This window comes from Eretmochelys imbricata, chromosome 8 (genome assembly GCF_965152235.1).
Source record: "Eretmochelys imbricata isolate rEreImb1 chromosome 8, rEreImb1.hap1, whole genome shotgun sequence".
In the NCBI taxonomy this organism is placed as follows: Eukaryota; Metazoa; Chordata; order Testudines; family Cheloniidae; genus Eretmochelys; species Eretmochelys imbricata.
This window is the reverse complement of record NC_135579.1, coordinates 38,906,768-38,918,407: the sequence shown is the minus strand read 5'-3', so window position 1 is coordinate 38,918,407 and position 11,640 is coordinate 38,906,768. Positions and strand designations below refer to the sequence as shown.

The window sequence follows — 11,640 nt, the reverse complement described above, 5'->3', positions numbered from 1 at the left end:
ACTGATTCATTATCAGGTTGGTTTGGGTTTTCCCCCCATAAAACTTAGTCTCTAAAAAGCCTTCAAATCAAAAAATTGCATGGGAACTTTCCTGGGCATGCGGAGCAGGTACACTTGGGCCCCTCCTGGGTTTGGTAGTTCTTACACAGGCACTGCTTCTCCAGTCTGGTCCAATCTAACTGAAGGCAGCGATGGGGCACCGCAGAGCTCTGTACCCTCTTGCTCCAGCAGCCAGCTGTGCCCCAACAGCAAGAGTGGCGGGGCAGTGCCTTCAGCAGACACGACATCTGCCACCAGCGCTGCAGCAACACGCCAGAGGAGCGCCGCTGACTGCTCCCTCCCTCGGGAACAGATGGGCGGGGCAGGTTCCTCCAGAGAGGCCGGTCTCGGAGCCGAGAGCTGCGCCGCCCGCTCTAGCCGGCAGGTGACGCTGTTTCGGGTGTTGTCGCGGGCAGAGGGAAGGGAAGTGGCGTTTCTCGGAGCTTGTAGCCGCTGCCCCAGGAGGCCGGAAGCGGAAGTTTCGCCTCATGAATATTCCGCTCCGTATTGTGTATGCTAATTAGATGTTGCATGCGGAATGAGGCGGGCGGGGCCGGACGCGGCAGCGGTGCGGGGCGGTTGGGCAGCGCGGGCTCCGGGGCCTGAGGAGCCGGCGGCGCCATGGAGGGCGGTGGAGGTTCGGGGCGCAGTGGCCGGGACAAGAAGAAGGGGAAGGGCCCGGAGGAGGCTGCGGGGTCCGGGGACCCCGGCAAGTCCAAGAAATTCGTGAGTAGGGGGGCACACACACCCCGTGCGGGCACGCGCCGCCCCCGCGCGCGGCCCCGCCAGGCTGCGCCGGCTCCCCGGCCCTCACCTGCGCTGCGCGTGTACCTGGCGCACCTGCTCGCGGCGCGGGCGGCTAGCCCCAAAGCTGGGATTGCCATAGCGGAGTAAAGGTCCCGCAGCCTGTTAGCAGCCGCCTCGTGCGAGCTTAGCCAGAGCAGGCAGCGTCTTCCTGTCCGTGGCTGGCGCTTAGCCGGAGCCCTGCAGCCTGTGGATCGCGGGCCCGGGGCAGGATCTGCCCGCCCTTACCAAACCATCATGTGCCCGCTACCGTGGGGAGCTGGCAAACCCATGGCTGCCCTCCTTCCGGGTAGAGAGTTAGCCTTGGGGCACGGCAGGTGGCGGGCGCAACGGGGGGGTTAACAAGAGGTGCCCTCTTTTCCTGGGATGGGGTGGCTTATTCAACCTTGCTCCCCTCCCTGGACAGAAATTTCCTAACATCTCGTCCTACTGCCTTCAGTCTCCTTCCCATGAATTGCAGCCAGTGTTGAGTTTCCAGTGACCTCAGTCAGCTCTCTCGCTTTCCAGTTCATTTCACTCCACTCTTGTAGTTTATCTAGCTCTGTGTTCCTCTGATTTGCGAGAGTATGTTATTCTGTAGAATTGGAGGCAGAGCTGCCTGTGGGACTGTAATAGTTTCTTCCCATCCTGGCCTACTTGACACATTTTGGATAACCACATGTTACTGTATGCTGAAATAAATTGGTTTGAATTTGTTTTGATTTTGGAGGAGTGGAGTTGAGCACTGTGTTTCTTCCAGGGATATTGTGCTTTACTATTTCCCTGCTGAAAACTCAGTTTCCAATTTCTTAGGTCTGAGGAAAATCTGTCATTGGTGGGGAAACTCTGACAGTGGGCCGAACTGATCTGGATTTTGTATAGTAAAGCATGCAATCTGTTTGACCTTTTTGCTTTATTGTGAAATGTCATCTGCCCAGGCTTGACTAGTGGGACAGCAGCATCCTGTGTGACCACATGGAAAAGCTTCTCTTACAGTAGGCAAGCTATGTAGATCCAGCAAAATTTTAATTGAAGTTCATTTCTATTAGGGAAGGGGTGTCTGTGTGTAAAATCAAAATGTTGTCTGAACCCCTCCAAATTTGGGCTGGGGAGAAAATTCCAACTGTTTTTTTAGACCTTGTCTTTACTACCAAAAAAAAAAAAAAAGAGTGTGCTCTTGAGTTAGTGAACTAGAGTTAAGAATGCACATTTTTTTGGTAGTGGTAGTGAAGACAAGAACTTAGTGGAAGGCATTAGGTAACTGCTCTATTAGCAGCGTGCTATATCAGGTTGCTTGGATCTTCCTGGGTCCCTTTCCTGTTCATGGCATGTAAGTAACTCCACAAGGAATCTCAGTTTAAATTAGGTTTTTATTACAGGCCCTTTGGAGCCCTGTGTGCTGCAGACTAAGGTCTCTTACTGGTGATTGTTTTTGTCCAGTTATGAGGTGCTGCTAATCCGTTCAGTAGTACATACCTTTCTCTGCTGTAGGCAGGTTCTGATGGCAAATCCCAAGAGAGATGTGGATTAGCAGAAGGAGCTCTTGGGAAAAGAGATCATTGGGGCTGCTGTTAATCCCATGGCTCCTGAAATCCTGTGTGCTTGCAAGAAGCAGAGTATCCCCAAAGGGTGAGAGTTGGAGAGAAGGGAGGACAGGGTGATGTTTGATGTGCAGTGCCTATAGATTTCATACCATGCTTAAGGCATTGCATGTACTGGGGTCTTTATTGAGAGGTGGATATCTAATGTTTAGGGGTTTTGGAAAATGCCAGCGTGTTGGATGCAGGCTTCTTCCTTCCCTAGCATGCTGTATTTCTTATATTTGGAATGAAACTAATTTCCATTTAAAGAACCATGGTGGGAGTGTCCAGAGGAGTTGCCATTATTGCTGAAACATTCTGTATTATCATCTGCAGGTAAATTTAGATATGAGTAGGGCTTCATGGTGCACTTGCCAAACTGCAATAGACAGTGGAATTGTGATGAATGCACTCCTGCTTGGCAGTCCACATTTTGCTCTCTAACCGCATAAACGAAATGAGAGGGAAACACCGATCACAGAAGTGCTCTTTGCTATGAAAAAGGGGGAAGCAAAGTGCCAGTATGCCTTCAGGCTGACTGTGGAAAGGAGTGTAGGGCAGTGGTTTTCAAACTGTGAGTTGTGGAATGTAAGGCACTAGGTCGCAGCGGCTCTCATCAGCACTGCTGACTGGGCCGTTAAAAGTCCTGTCGGTGGTGCTGCCTGGCTAAGGCAGGCTAGTCCCTACCTGTTCTGACACTGTGCTGCACCCCGGAAGTGACCAGCAGCAGGTCTGGCTCCTAGGCCGCGTGGGGGGGGTGGAGAGGGAGGGGCATGGGGCTGCATGCACTGTCCCGAGCACTGGCTCCACACTCACATAGGCCAGGAACCGGCCAATGGGAGCCGGGGCGGCAGGTGGTGCCTGTGGGTGAGAGCCGTGTGGAACTGCTTGTGTGCCTCCATCTAGGAGCTGGACCTGCTGCTGGCTGCTTCCGGGGCACAGCACGGTCCGCGGTGCCAGGACAGGCTGGAAGCCTGCCTTAGCACAACCACTGACCGGGAGCCGCCCAAGGTGAGCCCGTGCCCCAAGTCCCTGTCACAGCCCTGAGCTCCCCCAAACCTGGAGCCCCTTCCTGCACCCCAAACCCCTCATCCCCGGCCCCACCCTGCAGCCCTCACCCCCGCACCCCAACCCTCTGTCGCAGCCCTGAGCCCCTCCAACACCCCAAACCCCTCATTCCCAGTTCCGTTGGGTAGTGGGCACGAACAATTTTCTTAAAGTGGGTTACCAGAAAAAAAGTTTGAAAACCACTGGTGTAGGGCAATACCCTCACCTCACCTCACCTCTGGAGTGCTTCTGGGTCCTTTGCTGTTTGCTTGCCACTAAGCAAATGCTGTCCTTTTACCCTGTTGGGTGGCCCACAGTTTTGTCAGTGGGTTTAATTCTTTGTGGTTAGGTGTCAAGTGAGTTTGTGGTGTGGGTATGAGCTAGGATTGTGATATCAGAGAAAAGATGATATCACAGACCCCCGTCTGTAGTAGGTATTGGCTGCTGCTGGATGCAATGAAGTCGTATTAGATGGGTTAGAGGTTTGTTCTGGCATAGCAGATTCTGTCTGTAGAAGGATGAAGCCAAGTTGGGGGTGATTCAGAGAAGAGCAACCAGAATGAATAAGGGGCTAGAGGGGCTGACTTGAGGAAAAATTAGGAGCCTGTAGTTCAGCTTGGCCAAGTGACAACAAGGTGGGGGAACGGTCTACAAGATTATGAAGGGTGTAAGAAGAAAGTATGAACTGTGGTTTGGTATGGAGAGAATACAAAGAACACAGCTCAAAAATGCAAACAAAACCAAACTCCCTCCCCTTGCTAACACAACTTGAGATATTTAAACTGGAAAACCTTTTAAAATCTAATTAATTTTTCATTTATGTATATTGAAATATGTAAAATCTCCTTTTTAGGAATTAAAACAAAAACCCAGCTCTCTCCCTTTTTAAGAAAAGACAAAAGAAGGCTGAATATCAGGAAACATTTGTGAATGATAAGATCTTCTAGTCTGTGAAATAGTCTCTTAAGGGGAATATTGTGAAACCCCCATTGCTGGGGGCCAGGTACATTGGGACGAAGTATCAGAGTGGTAGCCGTGTTAGTCTGTATCCACAAAAACAATGAGGAGTCTGGTGGCACCTTAAAGATTAACAGATTTATTTGGGCATAAGCTTTCATGGGTAAAAAACCCACTTCTTCAGAGGTTTGACTCCATGCATCTGAAGAAGTGGGTTTTTTACCCACGAAAGTTCATGCCCAAATAAATCTGTTAATCTTCATGGTGCCACCGGACTCCTCATTGTTTACACTGGGACTGTTGCCCAGGAGAAAATAGAGTAGGGAACAGTTCTGAACTGGCCTTTGAAGAAAGATGGGTGTTGGTTGGAAGCACAAATAGACTTAAATGCTCTAATAGCTTTTTTGCTTTTTATGATTAGGGGATCTCCTCACCTTACCTACAGATCTAGGATAATTGTGTGTCACGAGAACTGGATTACTTCTTTCAACCTCTATGTTGCGGCCAGCAAGATCCCCTGTCTCTGGGAGTTGATGATGCCGCAGCTCAGAGTGGAGTGAGCAGATAGAAATACTAGCTAGTCTATAAAGCAGATTGCTAGGCCACTGTTAGTTTCGTCCTACATTATTATCGTCCTAAAGTAATTTTATTAGCCATAAAAGCAGGATTTTTAGAGTGCTTTGGAATCAGCAAAACTCAACTTCTGTGCCATAGTAATGCTCAGATCTGTGGCATGTAATCATTTTTGCTGAAACTTCCAAGTAAAAAAGCAAGCAAACAAAAAGAAACACATTTTTGTTGAATTTTTCAAATGAAAAAGAATGAAACAGCCACTACAATATTCCTTTTGTTCATTTTGGTATTACAATTGCTAAAAATCTCGAATTTGGAACGTGTTTGAATTTAATGATGCCTTCAGATTTACAGTGTGTTGCATAATTTTTCACTGACTGTCTTTAACAGCAGGGAAGAGGAAGAGTTGGAGGTGCAGGCAATTGGGACTGTTGACACACAAAGGGCAGGAGACCATTTGCTTTTGATACTCAAGAGGTAGCTGAAAAGTTTTGCTGCTTGGAAGAGGGTGCATCTCCTGTTTCCCTCCCTCTTCTCCGCAGCGGTAGTGGTAACTTAACATTTTTGTCAAGGGCTTGAGCTCCTACTTTCCAGCTCCATCAGTTCTAGTCAGGAACCGGCTGCTGCCTCAACTCCCTCCCTCCTGCTAACACTGAACTCATATTATCTGGACACTTCTGCTATTGTGACTCAGCAGTAACATAGTTAAATTATCCACTTACATTGTCACTACTTTTGAGTTGTGACCCCATTGACATGTTTTCTGACTGCTCTTTCAGCGTCAACTTTGGTAGTTTCTCAACTTCCCTTCTTCTCACTTGATGTTCAATGGGGCTCTGTCTTTGGGCCCTTCCTAGTCTTTCTCGACAACTTGTCCTGGAGTAACCACATCTACATGGAAGTATCTTTGTATACTGATAACTCACAAATCTCTCTCTTCAAAACTTACCCGTCTCCCACGGCTTAGTTTTGCATGTGTATTTGATAGTATTTCAGAGAGACAATCGTGGCTGTATGGATGCCAGCTCAGCGTAAATATGGCCCAAACTGACTGCCCATATTTTTCTTTGCAAACCTTCTCTGCTTCTGCCACCATCAAACTTCTTGCTCCTTGGCCTCCCCTGTGACTTCTCCCTCTTCTGTTTCCCACCCATCGAGGCTGTTACCAAGTCTTCCTCCACAACATCCAAATTCTAACCTTTCTTTCCTGTCTCAGTGACTAAAATACTTATCTATTCCCTGGTCATCTCCAAAATTCTTTACTGCAGCCTTCTCCTTGTTGGCTTCATGGGTTCCTCTGTTGCTCCATTCTATCCAAAGTGCAGCTGCTATAATTATCTTCTTTGTCCATTGATCAAAAGAAATGTAGGGGGTCAGACATGAGAAGTTCAGTTTACACTAAGAAACTGAATCATAGTTGGAAGTTGACTGTTCCTGAAAAAGGCTTAACTGCTAGCGTAGAGCAGATGATAAATTCTCCTCATGAAGTCCCTTCACTGGTTTCCCCCCTTGCCTATCCTATTACTTTTGCTCACTTTCAAGGTCTTGTCATTTTTGCCTTGGCCTACATCTCAGTTCTTGTTTCTTGTTGTTACCCACTTCACTTGGCCAATGATACCTGTTTCACTCTCCCCTTTATTTCTTTCTCCCATTTCTTTCATCATTCCTTCTTCCATAATGGGGTCCTAATTGGTGTCTGCTATAGACCACCAAATTGTACTAGGAAATGGGATGACTGCTTCCTTATGCACCTATCTACAATATGTAGGGGAAAAAAGCTGCATGATCATGGGGGGCTTCATTTTGAGTGGCATGCTGGAGGTCTCATGCTACCAGTACTAAAACATCCTTAGAATTTCTAAACATAATAGAGGACAATTTCCTAATTCAAAAAGTGTTGCAGCCAGCACAGGGAATTCTATATTAGACTTTCTCCTAACAGATAAAGAGGAACTGACCATTAATTTTTAATTCTGTGATATCGTAGATACAAATGATCATGACTTGATCACGTTTATAATGTGCAAGCAAACTAAAGTCCAGACCAGTAATATATATACTTGATGCTTCAATACGGTCAGTTTCACAAGCTAAAACAATTATGAGCCAAATTAATAACATTCAGTGCATAGGATGGATGGGGTTTAGTGAATGAGAAGCTATTCAGCATTTTATTTTCTCCTCATTGAACAATGTGTGGCTCGAGGTCTTATTTACTGTACGCTGTTCAAACTGTGTTCTGAATACAAAATTATTAATTCCTCACTGGCTTTTCTATGACATGTATCACTGTAGTATCTGAGTGATTCATAAACATTAATTAATCTCCGCAGCACATGTGATATTATTCCCATTTTATGGATGGGGACATAAGTCACAGAGAGATTAAGGTCAAAAGTGTCTGCTGATTTTGGTATGCAGTTTGAGACACCTAGAACCTGATAGTTCCCATTGACTTCAGTCGTGTAAGTGCTCAGCTCTTTTGCAAATCAGAACCACAGTCTCTTGTTGGGTACTCAGAAAATGAGGAACACATACTTAATGATCACTTGTGAAAAGTTTGGTGTGACTTGCCCAGCATCACATAGGAACTCTATGTATACAGTGCTGTAGTCATGTTGGTCCCACCAACAGAAGTTCTCTCTCACCATCAGAAGTTGGTCCAATAAAATATATTACTTACCTTCTGTCTCTAATAGGAATTCTATGGCAGAGGCAGAATCCGATTATTCAGAGCAGGTTCATCTTGTGCACTGAATAAAGCAGGGTAGAAAATAGCATGAAATTAAAGACTATATTGTATACGCACAAGGGAGCTGAATTAAGATTGCACAGACAACCTTAATGTTCATTAGACATAGTTTTTGTGTGTAATTTCCTTTTAAAAATGGCAAACTGAAAAAACAGATTCCATCATGTGGCATCATACTGACACCCACATGGGTCATCAACAGGGTTGGAACCTTTAGATCCACTACACATGCCTCTGCCACTTGCTCTAATGGAGTAACTGATGGCATTGGTACATTGTTCTCCTCTGTGTGGACCAAAGAGGCATGAGAGACATCCTTTCCTAGTAGGTTTCAGAGATAATTGCTGACAGCAGAGGAGTGGTGAGACTCAGGAATCTTGAGTTGCATTCCAGGCTCTGGAAGGGCATGAGCTCTAATGGGCACAGACTCTTCTACCCATTTTCCCAAGCTTGACCACTTCTGCCCTGTCTCCTCAAATCTGCTCCTGTTCCAGTCCCTGATTCGTCCCCACCCTTGGCTCCTCCTCTGAGTCCCATTCTCCTTCCTTACCCAGTCAGTTCTAGTGTTCGCTGCTCTGGTTTCACATGCCAGTCTTTTTGCCCAGCCAATCCCAGTTTCCCACTTCTGACTCCTTGTGTGATCTGTCTCTCCCTGCTTTCCTAGCCTCCAATCATTCTCCTTCTTGCCTCCAGCTTCCATTTCTAGTCTCCTTAACTAGCTAATGTCAGCCTCCCCTCCTCATAGTTCAAGGAATCACATATAGTTGGGGTTTTCAAACTTGGAGTCGGGACCCCTCGGGGGTCGTGAGGTTATTACAGGGGGGGTCACGAGCTGCCAACCTTCACCCCAACCCTGCTTTGCCTCCAGCATTTATAATGTTGTTAAATATATTAAAAAGTGTTTTTAATTTATAAGGGCGGGGGGTGGGGGTTGCATTCAAAGGCTTGCTATGTGAAAGGGGTCACCAGTAAAAAAAAGTTTGAGAACCACTGACATATAGGGTTGTTAGAACTTCTCAAAGAAGAGGTTGCAAGAATTTTTTTTTAACATTGCAAAACCAGGTATTTTTCTCTAGACTCGTTTTCAGAAACGGCTGAACCATCCTGGCTGAAGCGTTCAGAAAAATTCAGCCTAAGGCAGACACTTGGCATGGAAATCTTCAGGCCAAACTGTTAAAGTTTGGCAAAGTTATGAGCAGCTGAAAACAGGATCTTATAATGAAGGTGTTATGCAACCTTAAAAATAGGCAGTACTGCACGTCAAAATATTTATATTTTAAATTTGCAATAGCACCTTTCCATCGCTGGACTTCAACTCCCAAAAATTCATGTTTCAGGGAGCTGTGCTGAGAACAGTGGGATACATACCTCAGAGTGCAATGACATCATAAGGACTGGAGAAAGGGTGTGGCCCAGAAAATAGTTTACACAGTGAAGGAAGGCTGGCTAGTGTGGCTATGCAGAAATACAAATTGTTCAGTTATAGAAACACTTCAGTTTGAAACAGGCCACTAGAGTACAGAATGTAGACCAGACAGATTGCCTACGCAGTGGACGTACTGTGAGACAGTCAGGGGAGGATAATTTGCACACACAGGCTATAATGCCAATACTAGCCACCTACTATGGTATTACACTGATGGAGATTGGCGTAGCCAGCCCTGCTTGAAGTAAGTCTACTTCAAATGTTAGTATGATTGTCTTCTTTGTGCTATAGGGAAAATCTTGTGTTGCTGCTTGGTTGTGTTGAAGCATATAGCAGAAGTTGCAAATGGTAGTTAGCGCACCAAAATACACTAGTGTAGAGGGAGCCTATAGAGAGTTTCTCCATGGACAGGGATGATTACCTTCTCTATATAGTAAAACCACCTTAGGCAGGGCCTTAAGCTTTTATTTATTTATTTATTTATTTTAAAAGTATCTAGTTCTCACTGCTGGCTATTTTAGCAGAAACATCCAGCTAATGTGGCTATTCCGTATTCCCAAAGCCGCATCTGTACCTAATGCCAAAACTTGACAATTATACATTGTTGTAAAATCTGCAGCACATTGAAAACTGAAAATGTGGGGACAGTACAATAAATATAATTAATTGTCAAAATAAATAACATGGACTCTACTGAATTAATTGTGTATTATTCATTTTCATACTTAGTTTAATTACAACTTCAAATTCTCTTGTAAATGAAGTTGTTTTGGAATTTTCACTCCATTGCGCCAGAGTGCAGAATCCAGGGACCTTGCTGTAATGTTTGTCCATCCTGGAGTAAACAAAGTCTTGATTATAGGGCTGTGGTTAGCTTACACCTAGCTAAACACTTTCATCCTTTAGGCATCTAACGTCTTGGAAGTCGTAGTGGGGGAAGAGAGTCTGTTTTGCAAGTGCTGATCTTCTAAGCAGGACTAAAGTCTTAGGTCTGGTCTTCACTGGGGGGGAAAGGTGTGTTCTCAACTCAAGTTAAAACCCTAGTCAAGAAAAGGCAGTTAGCAGGTCGAGTTAATGACTAGGCTTTCCCATCGTCTTTAACTTGGCCTGCTAATTTAGGTGAAAACTACAAACTGTCTTGACTTCCCTAGTTTTTAGCTAACTTGATTAGGGGTATGGAACAACAAAATGATTAGAGGTATGGAACAGCTTCCATATGAGGAAAGATTAGTAAGACTGGGACTTTTCATCTTGGAAAAGAGACGACTAAAGGAGGATTTGATAGAGATCTATAAAATCATGACGGTGTGGAGAAAGTAAATAAGGAAGTGTTATTTACTTCTTCACGTAACACAAGAACTAATGGTCACCAAATTAAATTAATAGGCAGCAGGTTTAAAACAAACAAAAGGAAGTATTTCTTCATAAAACGCACAGTCAACTTGTGGAACTCTTTGTCAGAGGATGTTGTGAAGGCCAAGACTATAACAGGGTTCAAGAAAGAACTGATAAGTTCCTGGAGGATAAGTCCATCGATGGCTAGTAGTCAGGATGGGCAGGGATGGTGTCCCTAGCCTCTGTTTGCCAGAAGCTGTGAATCGGTGACAGAGGATGGATCACTTGATGATGATTGCCTGTTCTGTTCATTTCCTCTGAAGCACCTGGCTGTGGCCACTGTCAGAAGACAGGATACTGGACTAGATGGACCTTTGGTCTGACCCAGTATGGCTGTTATGTTCTGTGCCAACCAACTCAGGCTCATGGGGCTCAAGCTGTGGGACTGTTTCATTGCTGTGTAGATTTCTGGGTTCAGGTTGAAGCCCGGGCTCTAGGCCCCCACCCTGCAGAGCCCTAGATCCCGGGCTGCACCCTGAGCCCAGAAGTCTACACATCAATGAAACAGCCCTGCAGCCTGAGTCCGTGAGCCTGAGTTGGCTAGCATGGGCCAGCCGTGGGTGTCTAGTTCCTCTGTAGACATATGCTTAAAGTCCTATATTTATCCCCAGCTGGAATGCTGGTAGTGCAGACTTCCCCATATTGCTTTCCCAATACGCTTTAAGTGAAGGGACCACTCATGGAGGTCTGGCAAGCATGTAAATCTCCCTGGACCATTCACCTTGGTGTATTTTTTGCAGACTACCAATCTGGTAGCCAGATAATACCAACTGTGGTGGTGGTATAGTGTTGTAGATATCTGGGGGTAGTTCCATCAGGAATAAGATTGAGACACATTTCACACAGGCCACTCAACATGCATCAGGAAACATAGGCTTTCGTTCAAATCCAAACCAAAGTCAGTAGTGACCTAGTGATTTAGAGGTGAAAAGCTTTTTTCTTTTACCAGTGGCAGTGAACCATCCTGTTCCTCTGTAGCATTCTTGAAGATGCCTAGTTGGCTTCAGTGTCTGGAGAATCTGGATTAATGTAATAACTGCTGGCCTTTCTAAGTGGGTTGCCATCAGGCTGTGAGAATGCTGTTCCAT

General features: G+C 45.7%; 1 protein-coding gene across 2 annotated transcripts in view; it reads left to right on the top strand.

Moving 5' to 3' along the window:
- Positions 1–597: 597 nt before the first annotated feature.
- The window catches only part of DIAPH1 (diaphanous related formin 1), a 170,830-nt gene continuing 159,787 nt past the window's right edge, over positions 598–11,640 (top strand). For both annotated transcript variants that reach the window (XM_077825215.1, XM_077825214.1), the window contains exon 1: positions 598–765. In XM_077825215.1, coding sequence (XP_077681341.1) covers positions 661–765 — 105 coding nt within the window. In that variant the 5' untranslated portion in view covers positions 598–660. The remainder of the gene's footprint in view (positions 766–11,640) is intronic.